Consider the following 14,780-nt stretch of genomic DNA (forward strand, 5'->3'; position numbering starts at 1 on the left):
TTATAATAGTTACACATTAATATTGAATTCGTCGTGACTATATAATTTAGAGACTAAGTTCTAATGCCTCTAAACCTTGATTAAATAATCGGATCATATTATCCAATTCTGATACTAGCTTTTGTTTAGATGTAGAATCAATGAAAAATTCTCCGTTAATTGGTGGAATAATTGGGAATGTTATAGAAGATGTATTCGTTATGGTTTCTGCATTATCTGAAGTTCCACTTATAGAATTACCTCGAGATATATAGAAATTAGCAGTATTTGTACCTGATCCTATTGCCGAAATAGATGATTTATGAGTCTTCTGCATTGGTAAATGTCTCGAAGCTACTGAATCTGATCTTTCTTTAGATAATATTTTATGAGAATTATCTCCATTATAATCCTGTTCCCCTTCTGTTACAAATGTAGGTTGTTCTTTCTCAGTAACTGGAGTCATTGCTAATGGCATAGCATGAGCCGTATTAATACCAAATTGATTAATATTATCATCTCCATTCGTAGTATTGGCATCATTGGTTAATGCCGATAATGGATTTATGGAATTGGATGGAGTAGGCATTTGAATATGAAATCCTGGTCTAGCTCTTTTAGCCTTAGCACTAGCCGAATTACCATTATTCAAATTACTAGAGACTGGTTTTATATTATTCTCTGAACCTGTAGCATGTCCATCTGAATTGACTTTAAAATTTATTGGTTGAAGTAATGGGTTTGTTTGTACTTGTAAAGCTTTCATTGATTTGGAAGGTGAACCTGAAGTTGCTCCAATAGTTGCATTACTTAGAACTGATGAACTTGGTGGAGGGATTGGTGATGGAGTTTTTATACCTATATTATGATTTGTGTATGGAGGTGTATGAGGGGTTCTTAATGGTAATTGTTGTTGACCCTGTTGTTGTACTTGTTGTTGAACTTGAGGTTGTAGTAATGATGCCTGTGTTGGAATTGCGGTTGTTGACGAAGAAAATGTATTCGAAATTGTTTTCTTTCTTTGTCTGGTATTTATATTGGCATTCGAAGATGCAAATCTTGATTCAAGACTGGCGGATGCAGATTGTGAATGATATAATGGTGGAGGTTTATTAAGATAAGGAAGTGATGCGGTACTAGCTGTATTGAAATTTGCTAAATTATCCATGTCAGGAATTTCTATAGTTGGAGATTCGACTCTTTCGGTGTATGATGACATTGAAGAGAGTGGTGGAGGTAAATTTGTAGCACTATCTTCATTTGCTTCTGCATCTTCAAAGAGCAGTTGAAGCGATTTAGGAATTTCGGTGGTGTTTCCACTTCTAGTCATATTAGATAAAGAAGTTGTAGATGAATTATTTAAACCCACCGTATTTATGCGACTAATGGTTTGAGAGGAAGCTTGTAAAGTAGGTAATGTTTGATATGTATCAGTACCTCCATTATTAGTATAATCGTTCTCATCATAATTATCTGTTTCTTGTTCGAGATGAATATCATTCTCTATGATATACTCTCTACTACTTAAGGAATCAAAGTCCCACTTTACTTGTATTTGATTAGAACTATCATTTGCAATATCTTGTGGAACATCTGCAATAGAAGCATTTTCATGTCGATCTTCTACTTGGACATAAACGGAATCACGAGATGGATTCTTATCTCTCCATAATAAATATCTTGATATTAATTCTTTTAAAGTATTACGAGGAAGATTTTTGTATAATTTAACAAGTTTACATTTCATCAAGTCATCAGCAGAAGGACGTTCATCAGGATTTTCATCAAGACATAATGCAATACATTCTTTTAAAGCAGGAGAATATTCACGACCTTCCAATCTTGGAGGAGTCAGTTTAGAAATCATTTGCATTGCCCAGTCAGCATCCCGATCACAATAAGGTGGATTTCCTGTAGCTATTTCATAAATTGTTATACCTAAAGACCATATATCAGCCTTACTATTATATGTATCACCTTTTCTAATAACTTCAGGAGCCATCCAATATGGAGTACCAGCCATAGTGGTTCTCTTTAATGCATGAGATGTTATCTTTGTTGCAACACCAAAATCACATAATTGTACTTTCCCTTCTTTAGTTATTAATACATTAGCAGCTTTTAAATCTCGATGAATTACTCCCATTTTATGAACACTACTTAAACCTAAGAGAAGTTCGCGAAGTATTATTCCCACATACCTTTCTTCAAATACCCCAGCTTTAAGTAAAGTTCTCAACGATCCACCCGCACAATAATCCATAATAATCCATAATTTTGTATCATTCAAAAATGATCCATAATAGTGCGTAACATTCGGTACATTCTTTAATTCGGTTAAAAATTGGATTTCTTGTTGAACATCGGCTACTTCATCTTCTTCAGTATCTAAATTTAATACTTTAATAGCCACTACTTGTTTAGTTTGTTTATTAAATCCTTTATATACGATCCCAAACTTTCCTCGCCCAATCACCTCAGTTCTTTGATATAATCCATTGGCAGTCATGAGCCATCTACTATCTATTTTGATCTATTATATAGTTAAGTTGGTGATACTATGATACACCAAAAATATATATATATATAAACTGGAAAAAGGGTTGAAAAACTGTAAATCAGAACTACCTCGATCTTATTGGTTTATAATAATGTGTAATGCTTACACTAGTTTTGGTGTCGTGTGGTGGGGACTGTACTGTGCAACGTAACTATCTACAAATAATACGAAAACTTACTATATAATTTTTCGTTCTTTGTGGTAACATACCGTGTATGCAGGAAAAAGTATATTTTACTATTACTATTACTATTACTATTACTATTATTAACTATACATCTAACAGATTCAATAATTGACTTTGTTCAAATGAGAGAATACGTTTAGGAGTGGTCACACGAGGAGAATGTATACTACCAGCTTGATCAGATTCTAGAATCACATTTGAAGGTTCTTCTGTTGTAGCAAGAGAACTGAAGTTAGTGTTGGTGTAAGCCGTACTAGACGAGAGTCTCGAATCAGTCGAATCTATAGTGGAATATTGTTTAAAAGTAGCAGATTTATTTGTACTTGGACTTCTTAATAGTTCTGTATGTTCATTAATATGGTCGTACAGCGGCAGGAGCTGTTGATTATATGGGAATTTTTGGTATATAAATGCATCTTCATCTTGTTCTATTGTTTGATCTTGATAAATAACATTATTATCTTCATTTACTTTACCAAATGCACTATCCCAACTTATAATAATCACACCAAATAGTACAAATACCAAACCAATTATGATCCACACAAATTGGTTTATAGTGATTATATGCTTCAGCAATAAAGAATTGAAGATTATATCGTTAATTAAATTGATTAGATTATAAACCAAAAAGCATAATGGATACAATATTGAAGTTGATATTTGGGCTAAACCCAAGTTAAATGCAGTTAATTGAAATCCAATAGTTGCAAGCATAAACACCAATAAAAGATAAGGTGCAGCATTTGTAATAGGAAGTATTTTAGACTGTTTATTCAATATTGTTTCCACAATAACATCAATAATTGATTTGGCAAATAAAAATGTATGGGCTGTTAATGTACCACTTATTATACCATAATTAAATCCCTTAATGAATTGATACTTATTTCTACCAACTAATTTATCTTTACTTAAGCTAAGACTCTTTCTATCATTATATTTAGCTAATTTTTTATCCAAGTATGCATAATTAAACACTAATAATATGGTTATCATAATAAATGTTGTTATAAACCACAGTAAAAATGATCCACTTAATAACTTAGACATTACTAAATTAAATCTTTCATCAATATCTTTGGGAGGATGAGGATCTTCAATTGGTGTTGAATTCCCATTATATGCAATTGTGAATGCTCCTATAGCGATAGTAATTGTACCTACTCCTAATTTTCTTGTAAATGTTTCTCCTGGAAGTAGAAGACAACTTAGTATTGAATTGAAAATTAATCCTATACTTTGTAATGGAGATAGTATAATTAATGGTAAAGTAGTAATTTGAATTAATGATCCTAATACATTAGCTACTATGAATAACATGAATCCAAATAGCCACATATTACGTTTATATCTTTGATATTGATGATGCAGGGAATAATTATGATTATGATAATGAATTTGTTGTTGTTGTTGTTGTTGTTGAATAATTTGCAATCCTGGAGTATGAGTATGAGTATTGGCTCTTGACCTACCGCCTACAGACATCTTCAATAGATGCGACTTCCGTTGTAAAGTTATTCCCAATGATTGTATACATGATGATATAATAGCTACCGAGCAACCCAATACTATCGAGCCAGTCGAAGTAGTTGGAGCCAGTACTGTATCCATTTGTATGATGTTGAAACACTCTCAATTCGTAGTACCTATGCCACGATAATAAAGATTAACAGATAAAACTAGTGAGGAAAGAAAAAAATTAACATAAATAAATAATGAAAATATGCAACTAAACTAAGTGTCTCTCAATTAGCTAACACTCTCTACTTTATAATGCCTTTATTAGCAGAGATGATGTTGGTTAATGCACTGGGTACAGCCCTTCCTTTTGAATTGCGTTTTGTTGTCACCAAAATGTACTGACACAAATAGACCACGCTGTCTGCAGGGCAGGTAACACATTTTGTTGTGAAGAATGTTATTACTTTTTTATTCATACCTTGTACCGGAATTTCTCATATCACCCGAAAAGATATATTAGTATTGACCGGAACTTTGAGTACTGAATTCTTCATACTATATTCATACTATTTTTTATTTATTTTCACAGCAATTTTAGAATACGTACGTATCAAATAGATCACAATTTATCATGATTGAATCTTACAGCTACATGCCGATCCTGTATGGAGTCAGGATCTGTTGGATAAGAATGAATGAAATTAGGGTGCAAAATGATGCTCTATGTGATCAACTCCTATTAAAGAAACAAAAGATTAATATAATGAAGTTCAAAGCGAAAGAATTGACCAAGTAATACGTAAACGGACTAAGGTGTGGGTTAGTTTTCGAACCCTGTCTTATTTTACAGTGATTTTTAAAAGAGTAAGAAGTTAGGTGTAGAGTATATATAACAATTATTTTCATATATTTTGAGTTGTTGGATCTCTGACAGAATTATTTGGCCACCATACTCCTGTTGTGGAGCATTAGTGAGTCATTGTGTTATTTAATCTGTTTATTGCTTCAAGGATTCCTTGAAGGGTTCCTTGAAGGACTCTTCCTTGATCTTGAAGGATTTCTTGAAGGACTCTTCCTTGATCATACAACATCTCATTACTAACAAACCTAGGAGTTGGGCTAATATTTTCAGCAGTTCTTTCTGGAACTGACGCTGTCATTCCAACTGCAGCTGCTGCTGGTGGTGGTGGTGGTGGTGATTCTCTAAGTGGTGGCGGTGGTGGTGATTCTCTAAGTGGTGGCGGTGGTGGTGATTCTCTAAGTGGTGGTGGTGGTGGTGGTGATTCTCTAAGTGGTGGTGGTGGTGGTGATTCTCTAAGTGGTGGTGGTGCTGTCATTTCAACTCCACCTGCATCTTCTCTAATTGTCGTTCCTGTTCCTGTTCCTGTTCCTGATCCTGATCCTGATCCTGATCCTGTTCCTGTTCCTGATCCTGATCCTGATCCTGATCCTGATCCTGTTCCTGTTCTTGTTGATTTTGATTTTGATTTTGATTTTGTTGTTCTTTTTCTTGGTCTTTCAGGTGCTTCATATATGTCTAGCCTTCTTGGAGTTCTTATTCTTTCTGATCTTCTAACTTCTGTTGTTGTTGTTGTTGTTGTTGTTTGTGTTGGTGATGGTGTTCTTTGTACTATTTGTCTATTAATTTCGGCAACTGGCTCTTCCATTTCTATATCATGATGAACCTCAACCCTGACTCTACGTAGATCCTGAAGAATTGCAATCGAGGGCTCTAAGTAACTCTCAAATATTTCGCTATTAGTTGTTGTATCTAACCGTTGAATTTCAGTCAATTGCGCACCGTCTTCTTCTGAAATGGCAGCCACAAGGGCAGTGAGCAATTCTTTGACTGACAAAGTCATGTGATATACGAGACTAAAAGAAAAACAAATATGGTATTTGAGAGTAATATATTGGGAACGCCGTATAGATAAATAAATTTAAGAAGGATCCTCAAGGCGATAATGATAACTTGAGAGAAAAGAGAATACAATATGAAATGTGAAGAAATTGGAATATAAAGTAAAGATATTTCCTTATATACTAAGTAATAGAATAATATAAAATTAAGGGTAAATAATATATCGTACCTGCACTCACTCTCTAACTAAGTTGGGGGGCATCTTTCGTATACTTTTTTAAGTTTTTTACAGCCACTTCATACAAGAACGAATACTCAAGCGACAGACTTAGACTTCAATGGAATTAAATTATATAATAATCTATATTAAGACACTATTCAAAGATTCTCTATTGAGATAACAAACAGTAAACTAAGTGGTTCTACAGCTAGGAGGTAATAATCTAAATGATATTGAAATGTTAGAATTAAAAATGTAATAAGCTGCATACTTATTTTTTTCAGGTTTGATATGTGTTTCTCTATAAATAGAAGTCTAAATAAAGAGTATAAGTTTAAGTAAAGCAGCAATCTGTAGAGATTACAAATCCAGGCCGGATAAGGAGAGAAACATTTGGCAATGCTAAAGGGAAAACTCTTTTAAAAGTTACGTTTTACAAATACCAGTATAAGATAAGACAATTGAACAGTTACAAACATGCTTTATACTTATCCCTTCTGTAATACACACCATTTATTTTTTAATAAATTAAGATTTTATTGATTCCTGCAAGCTTCAGATTTTGAAGAAAAAACAGGGTTTCCCCGTTTCACCCCATATATGCCTTTGGCACATTTTGGCAGTCAATTTTGAACAAAATTTGTAATGTTGTAAAGAAAGTTGAGAGAATCTACGTTGATGAATTACTTTATGATAATATATATCTATAAAGTAGAATGTCATGCTCTAAGATAAAGCAGATGCTCAATCAACGTAAAAGCCCATATACTTCTCGAGAACTATATCAAGCACAATTAACTTTGAGTTGATGTGGATCGAAAGGTACGATCTTTTCTATCCCACATTTGTTCAACGTCTTTCCAAATACGTGTCTGGTCATATTAACTCCCTCAAATGAGCTCTTAACATCTTCATTGGCCTTCAAGGTGGCCTCCTTAACGGACTCTAAGGCCAAGTTGATGATGTTGAGGAAACAAATCCTCAGCATGCTTTTCCAAAATCCTTAGAAGCTGATCACATAGAGCATCATTTCACACCCTGATTTCGGTCAATCTGATCCAATAGGTCCTGACTCCAATAGAAGCGGCATGTAACTAGAAGATTCAATCTATTTGATATGAATCTATTTTATAATTGATATGAAAATAAATAAAAAAATCAGTATAAATTTATTTACCACTGGTACGAAAAGTTCCGGTCAAAGATATGGCAAGATTTAAACCCGATGGTATATTCAATTCCGGTTCGAGGACACTGTACTACAGGGGCCATTTCGTTCTACCCTCGATCTACCTTTTCGGGTAGTAGTGCGCGCGCAAAAAGAGACATTAATTTTCATACCGGGACCGACAGCTCTCAAAGATTCGGTCAGCCTAGTTTTGTGTAAAATACATACCGAAGTTGCAAAATACATAAACATACTAAATAAAACAGTAGTTCAACCCTTATTAATCAATTAATAGCTACGTGAAACACTCTTAATTTAAATGTAAAAATTCTTTGTTAATTAGGGAATATTATCTTTTATTTTTGACCTTTGTAATAAATTTTGCAAGAAATTTAACCATAATCGCTAAATTACATTTCATATTGAAGATAATTCTCTAGGATTTCCTGAATGTTGAATATCGCACTAATACAAAACAAATTGACCAATCAGAGAGAAGCAAATTGAATGTAAATAACTAAAAAAAATACAAACAAATTATATTAAAACTATCACTTTCTTTTCTACATTATTGAATAACTATGTCGTTACACCCTATAATCGGTTCAATTACAACCATAAAAAGAGATCAAACCAGGTAATCAGTCATGCTATTATCCAAAGGTAGTATTTTTTATCCCGAAGAATCAATTTCAACAATGAATTGTTCAGCTAGCTAAATTAAAATTCATCTGGCAAGTAACCAATATAATAGGTTGTCTATTACTGCAATACAATGATAAACACAAGCCAGGATTAAAGCTGATGAGTCTTAAACTGCCAAAGTCTCTGAAATACTTACCGGTTTAAGTTAAAAACACTTTAAACATTGGCACGTTGAACCAAACTCTTGAAGAAAGTGGAAGGAAAATGAAGGGAAGGTTGAACTATAGTTGATATAAGATGGAATTGGACACGTAAACAACTAAAAATATGCTGAATATATAAAGATTCATCAAAATTGTTGTTAAGGAATTTCTGTTGTTGTCAGATAGGCATTACGACGAAACATGCTAGGATATCATTGCGTAAAAAGGCAAAGCCATGTACTATTACTATATACCATTACCATGTGTTATTACCATAACAACCGAGACGACATGAGACTGCTATATCCTGATTCATATTGAATGGTTTGTTGCCAAATTCATGATATCGAGTACATTTATGAAGGCTTTCCAAATAATTTTTGTTGATTTATGAGAGACGCGTTATATTATTCAAAGAAGATACTTATACTCAATGATGAATTCATTTAAAATCATTCTGTCAAGACCCAATTCAATGAGGATTGTAGATTAGGTTAAGTTGCTTGAAGGTAATTTAAATCAATCAATATATAGACAACTAGTTTGTTTATTATTGAAGTTTATGTATTATTTTTAACATTATTTTACTTTATTTTACTCTGTAAGTAATTTTTTGAATATACCCGACCATTCGTTAAAGTAAAATGATTGAATTATGTTGTAGAAAGATAAGTCTCTTAGCTAATTTTAGACTTATAGGTAATTAAGAATACTTAGACGGGCAAAATAAATTTCACATAGTAAAAAAGATTTCTGGAAGCCTATTTCCGAGGCCGTTTATGACGAAATCCGACTTCAAAATAAATGTCGTTTGCGACATTTTCATGGTTTTGGAGGGTAGAACTCACGCACGCGAGTCATTGTGTTATTCAATCTGTTTACTGCTTCAAGGATTGCTTCAAGGATTGCTTGAAGGACTTTTCCTTGATCATACAACATCTCATTACTAACAAGCGTAGGAGTTGGGCTAATATTTTCAGCAGTTCTTTCTGGAACTGATGCTGTCATTCCAACTCCTCCTGCATCTGCTCTAATTGTCGTTCTTGTTCTTGTTGATTTTGATTTTGATTTTGTTGTTTGTGATTTTGTTGTTCTTTTTCTTGATCTTTCGGGTGCTTCATAAATGTCTCTCTTTCTTGGACTTCTTATTCTTCCTGATCTTCTAGGTGGTGGTGTTGTTGTTGTTGTTGTTGTTGTTGTTGTTGTTGTTGTTGTTGTTGTTGTTGTTGTTGTTGTTGTTGTTGTTGTTGTTCTTTGTACCATTTGTCTATTAATTTCGGCAACTGGCTCTTCCATTTCTATATCGAACCTCACCTCTGACTCTATGTAGACGCTGAAGAATTGCAATCGAGGGCTCTAAGTAACTCCCAGATATCGTTTCGCTATCAGTTGTTGTATCTAACGATTCAATTTCAGTCAATTGCGCACCGTCTTCTTCTGAAATGGCAGCCACAAGGGCAGTGAGCAATTCTTTGGCTGACAAAAGCTCTTGGGTTAAACTAATTTTGGGAAAATTTCGTGGATGCTTCGACTTTACTATGTTGGATGTTGGATTAGGTCACTTGCTGCAAAAAAATAAAATAAAGCACTTTTTGTCACATAGTGACCGACATTTGTCGCGAGTACGGCTTGAATGTAAAGCCGATATATAAATGTCGTACCTATTCCTGCAGTTAAGGCTAATTATAATACATGCAAATCCTGGCAGACTTGCCTCAATGAGTTTAAATGTAACTCTAATGCAATTTCATTAATAAGATAATAAACCTGCAGTTATGGGTTTGTTCGGGTCTAAATGATACTGTATAAATATACGGTAAATCCCATGAAATGTGGATATTTAGATTTATATAGAATTATGCAATATACAGAGAACGAAATAAACTTAACGTAAAAGTCAAGTACGATTACTTGGCTAAAGTCGACCTGTAGCATCACCACGGTGTTGGACCTCAGTAGATCCCATACTACGCCAATTGGGCTAGGCACCAAGGTTGGGCTGAATCGGCGATTCAAGCTAAAGCTCAATTACATTTAGCGACTTCACGAAGAAAAAAGGTTGCCACACGATACTTTAATTACCTGCATATACTGCACGACAAATATAGTAAAAAGTAAACAAGCCGTGAAGTATCTTTTATATAATTAAGAGGATCAATGTAGACCTCTAAGGTATATAGGTGAAGGTATAGTTATGGTTAGAATGAAGATAGATCGCATAGATGAGATAATCGACTTGTTAGGCTCCACCGACATTGAAGACATTACATTAGGGATAAATCTGCTCGATGAATTTCTTGGACAAAACTTACAGAGCATTGTGGAGCATTTTGATACTAGTTCAACAAAGAGTAGTAATGGAGTTAAACTAACAAGTTTCGACAACAAAAATATTCTTATTAGCTCTCAAGATAGTTTTCAGTATAATCTAGTTTCTGCCTTATTAGGGTATTACAAAGTTGTGAATAGGGATCTATCAAAGATTGATATAGATACTGCGTTACTTGCTAATCGTTTATTACAAGGATTACTATTGATACATCCGAATTCTCGAAAATTATTCCATAGACCCTCAAATATGCGTGTGATACTAGAATTACTTGAAAAAAGTGAGATAAGCTTAGGCATATCATTGATATCGACTTTGATACATATATTATTGAAAGATTTTACTAATTTTAGAGTATTTGAAGCCAATAATGGCTGCTCTATAATAATCAAACGCTTTAAATTATCTTCATTTGATATAAATCAGAAACAAACTACTTATTCAACTTTTAAATCCAAAAGATATAATCAACAAGACTTAAATTTTAAGATTATTGAGTTTTTGTTATTTTATTTAATTGATGAAAGGAGAATAAATACAAACTTTAAAACTTTAGAACAGAAATCAAATCTTTTCAGGAAAGATTTCCCAGAAATTGACGACCTTATAGATAGTCTTAATGAATTGAACGACTTACAAAGTTAATGAGATATTAATAATAGTGTAAAATAGTAATGGTGTGTATATTATATTAAGATGGTTATAAAAATAAATAGTAATGGAAAATAAGATAATAGTAATAGAATAGTAATAAATAGTAATAGAATAGTAATAGAATAATAATAGAATAATAATAGAAAATGTAGTAATAAGTTAATGATGATCCCCAGTAATAAAAAAACAAAGAATAGACAAATAAAATTAGGTCAAAGAAATGAATTGAGATGAATTAAAAAATGAAGTCCACAGACTAGATGAAAGTATCCTAATGCATCATTTTTGGTTTAGGCTGTGGAAGAAGGAAGTGGTAGTAAGTCAAATAACTATTTTGTTTAGTTGCAACACCAGACCAAGCAAGATACCAACCGCAAAACGAACAAACAATGAAGAACCCACCTCCAACTTTTCCTAAATACATGTTTTCAGTCAAATAAGCTGCAGTAGTAAGACTGAATCCAATAAGCAATGTAGTAAAGAGTCCCACGAATACATAAGTAGACTTTAAAACTAATAACCAAAACATGAAAGTTAATAAAGTCCATCCTAACAAATAGAATCCGATAGCAGTAGTTGCTTGCTCAGGTGCAGCAGCATAAGCTTCTAAAATTCCAAAAGCAGGAGTTTGAATGGCTCCATAAGATAACCAGAAGGCACCATAACTGCACATCGTTGTTGCACCAAAAGTATTACCAATGACAAATTCCCAAACACCACATAGGGTCTGTCCAATACCACCAACAAAGAAGGCCAATCCGACAATAACGTTAGGAATTTGAACATTGTTGGCATGAACATTATACAATCCTAGAAGAAAAGTAGGTAAGGAGAAAGCATTTAAACCTAACACGGAAGGGTTGGCAAATTCATTTTTTGGATAAGGAGCTAAACCTGGATTAAGAGTACCACCGAATGCTTGCATTAACTCATGTCTGTAGTACTTCTTTCTGTCAATGATAACATATTCATTACCATCCCCGGCATATGAGACATTTTTGACTTCATTATCAGAACCTCCTGAAAGGCTCAATGGTTTTGATTGAAGAGATTCTTCACTGGAAAGCCTAGACATGATGATTTTTTCAAGTTGAATAAGTTATTGCTTTATATTTATAATTATCTTTATAATATCAAGCATCTTTATTGATACATTGGCCATGTTTATATAGAGACAATTATTGATTATTGAATAATACGAGAACAGTTAATTCAAGTTTAAACCCCACAATCTCCACTATTCTAAACAAATCTAACCCTCATCTAGAATTTTTGCCATCAACTAACACTCAATTGCATAGTTAAGAACACAAACGTACGATATAATTCAGATAAGTAAAAAAGTCAAACATGTATTTTTTGCATCTTTGGAATTCGAAGTCGTAAGAACAATAGAAGCACTCAATTTACTCTATCAAACTTAATCGGAAATTGGGGTGGGGCTTTTTGCAGTAATTTGTGGTGCGAACATACAAATTAAGTATGGCTCGGTATTTTGCCATAATAAGAACTTTTGTCGGATATACGAAATGAAAATGGTTAAATTCCTTTTACCCTCACTTGAGTTTTAGTTAAAAAATATTAACTTTTTAACTATAATGAAGTATAAAATCACAAAGTTTTCTTGCATTCGAACATGTCAAAAAAAAATTCCCATTGTCACTATTATCATCAATTGAGCTCCGCTTTCAAATTATTAATATCAGACTAATCAGATTTCTTGCATTTTACCTTCTCTTTAATATTGGTAAGACTAATGGATTTGTAGATTTTTAGCTGATTTACGTTAAAAACTGTTAGAACTCCGAACCCCACAAAAGTTTCTTTCTAAGTAAGCATTATATTAAATAAATTCAAGAAACTTAAATTCGCCCTGAATTTTTTCTGTTCTTGTAGCATTTTTATTATTGATGTATTGATGATGGTGCAATTGATGGTGCAATTGGTGGTTCATATAGTTTCCCCTCACATTTAAAGAGTTTATTAAGATTGGTTTGAATTCTTTTTCATACTTCTTTTTCAATAACCTTGTACAAAAATGGACCCTTTTCTTCATTAAATATAACAGCTGTTCGTTTTTCATGTATGGTTCATTAAAACTACAATAAAATTCAAAAGTAGATATTCATAAACATGTGACTTTCTTAAATAATGGCTGATATATACTATGTCTAAACTCGAATCATTTAGAATCGCCATATACTGGGATTGGGAATGATGGTAGAATAAAATAAGTATTTTGCTCATTAGCAATACCAGAATACATATTATAAAAACCAAACAGGGCAGAAATAAGACAAAGTACACCTCCAGCTTTAGTTACAGATGCCGAACCGGTCATATTTGCTGCTGCTAAAAGCAAGAAAGCCAACAACAATGTTGTAAGTAATCCTACAAACTCAAACGTAGATTTCAAGGAACACATTATCATCATTACAGTGAATAAACCCCATCCAATTAAATAAAATCCCAAAGCATTACCAAATTGTTCTGGTTCATCTTTATACGCAGCAGCAACTCCAAATGCTTCAACTGACATGGTCGCATAAGTAATCCAAAAAGATCCATAACTTATAAAAGCAGTTCCTGCAAAAGTACTTCCAGCAGCCATTTCCCAAACACCAGCAAGAAATTGGACTGCTCCACCAAAGAAGAAACATAACCCAACAATAACACTGCTGATTTTTATGCCCATGGCACCAACAGTATAAAGACCAAGAGTGAATGTTGTTATAGAAAACGCGGCAAGTCCCAAAGCTGCAGCATTTGCAAATTTATGTTTTGGATACGGAGCTAACCCTGGATTAAATGTACCACCAAATGCTTGCATAAGTTCATGTCGTAAATACTTCTTATTGTCAATAATTACATATTCATTTCTATCACCTGAATAAGTGACTTGTTTGACTGGCAATGATCCTGATGAAATGGACAAATTTGTCTTTGAATTCATGGGACTATCAATAGACGACATGATTTATGATGACTTAATACTTTATGATGACTTAATACTTTATGATAATCGACAGAGTTCAATTTATCGAAATCTTGGTTATGAGGGAGATATAGCTTTATATTTATAAAATTATAATTTAATGAGTTTAATAGAGAATATTATTGAAAGGCTCTATGGGTGTTAAGACATCACTAAGTTGGGAATAGTTAGCAGATTGCAAGATTATGGTTTTCGCAGTTAAAAAAAAGTCATATGTTGCCTGCTGCACCCCACGTCATTACTCTAAATAGAAACCCTTCTATGCTTAACCCTAAAAACCGGAGTTCATTTTAGCTTTCGCGTCTAGAGTTTGGTTGGAATATTATTAGACGATAGTGACTCTATAATGATTAAAGGAACAAGAGTACTTCAAATTGACCCTACTTTAGCTAAGCTACATTCTTCTATGGTAGCTATCCCCTCGTTAGAATCTTACCATTTTTTCTATGGAGGGGGTAATAAGGCTAATGCTCGTAAGAAAAATATTATATTTTGTGCATGCTGGAGTTTAGCAT

General features: G+C 33.2%; 8 protein-coding genes across 8 annotated transcripts; 1 reads left to right on the plus strand and 7 right to left on the minus strand. All coding sequences in view use genetic code 12, as the record gives it.

Moving 5' to 3' along the window:
* Positions 1 to 14: 14 nt before the first annotated feature.
* Positions 15 to 2,806, minus strand: KIC1 (putative serine/threonine protein kinase). Its single transcript, XM_064880627.1, has one exon. The coding sequence runs from the start codon at positions 2,486 to 2,488 to the stop codon at positions 47 to 49; it is 2,442 nt and encodes an 813-aa protein (XP_064740949.1). The 5' UTR covers positions 2,489 to 2,806; the 3' UTR covers positions 15 to 46.
* On the minus strand, positions 2,702 to 4,749 carry RJT21DRAFT_11177 (uncharacterized protein). The gene has a single exon (XM_064880026.1). The coding sequence runs from the start codon at positions 4,338 to 4,340 to the stop codon at positions 2,811 to 2,813; it is 1,530 nt and encodes a 509-aa protein (XP_064740950.1). The 5' UTR covers positions 4,341 to 4,749; the 3' UTR covers positions 2,702 to 2,810.
* A 323-nt stretch (positions 4,750 to 5,072) lies between these two features.
* Positions 5,073 to 6,101, minus strand: RJT21DRAFT_11155 (uncharacterized protein). The gene has a single exon (XM_064880007.1). The coding sequence runs from the start codon at positions 6,050 to 6,052 to the stop codon at positions 5,159 to 5,161; it is 894 nt and encodes a 297-aa protein (XP_064740951.1). The 5' UTR covers positions 6,053 to 6,101; the 3' UTR covers positions 5,073 to 5,158.
* A 39-nt stretch (positions 6,102 to 6,140) lies between these two features.
* On the minus strand, positions 6,141 to 7,683 carry RJT21DRAFT_117253 (uncharacterized protein). The gene has a single exon (XM_064880628.1). The coding sequence runs from the start codon at positions 7,257 to 7,259 to the stop codon at positions 7,056 to 7,058; it is 204 nt and encodes a 67-aa protein (XP_064740952.1). The 5' UTR covers positions 7,260 to 7,683; the 3' UTR covers positions 6,141 to 7,055.
* Positions 7,684 to 9,109: 1,426 nt separating this feature from the next.
* Positions 9,110 to 9,583, minus strand: RJT21DRAFT_4216 (uncharacterized protein; the record flags this gene model as incomplete). Its single annotated transcript, XM_064884508.1, has 1 exon — positions 9,110 to 9,583. One exon carries the CDS (start codon positions 9,581 to 9,583, stop codon positions 9,110 to 9,112), a length of 474 nt encoding a protein of 157 aa, XP_064740953.1.
* Positions 9,584 to 10,440: 857 nt separating this feature from the next.
* RJT21DRAFT_117255 (uncharacterized protein) lies at positions 10,441 to 11,441 on the plus strand. The gene has a single exon (XM_064880629.1). The coding sequence runs from the start codon at positions 10,482 to 10,484 to the stop codon at positions 11,259 to 11,261; it is 780 nt and encodes a 259-aa protein (XP_064740954.1). The 5' UTR covers positions 10,441 to 10,481; the 3' UTR covers positions 11,262 to 11,441.
* On the minus strand, positions 11,424 to 12,241 carry RJT21DRAFT_117256 (acetate uptake transporter family protein). The gene has a single exon (XM_064880630.1). The coding sequence runs from the start codon at positions 12,193 to 12,195 to the stop codon at positions 11,542 to 11,544; it is 654 nt and encodes a 217-aa protein (XP_064740955.1). The 5' UTR covers positions 12,196 to 12,241; the 3' UTR covers positions 11,424 to 11,541.
* A 1,211-nt stretch (positions 12,242 to 13,452) lies between these two features.
* Positions 13,453 to 14,244, minus strand: RJT21DRAFT_111359 (acetate uptake transporter family protein; the record flags this gene model as incomplete). The annotated part of the gene is made up of 1 exon (XM_064879987.1): positions 13,453 to 14,244. One exon carries the CDS (start codon positions 14,242 to 14,244, stop codon positions 13,453 to 13,455), a length of 792 nt encoding a protein of 263 aa, XP_064740956.1.
* Positions 14,245 to 14,780: the final 536 nt, after the last annotated feature.

The sequence above is a fragment of the Scheffersomyces amazonensis genome, assembly GCF_036850825.1.
Source record: "Scheffersomyces amazonensis strain UFMG-HMD-26.3 chromosome Unknown RJT21scaffold_1, whole genome shotgun sequence".
In the NCBI taxonomy this organism is placed as follows: Eukaryota; Fungi; Ascomycota; class Pichiomycetes; order Serinales; family Debaryomycetaceae; genus Scheffersomyces; species Scheffersomyces amazonensis.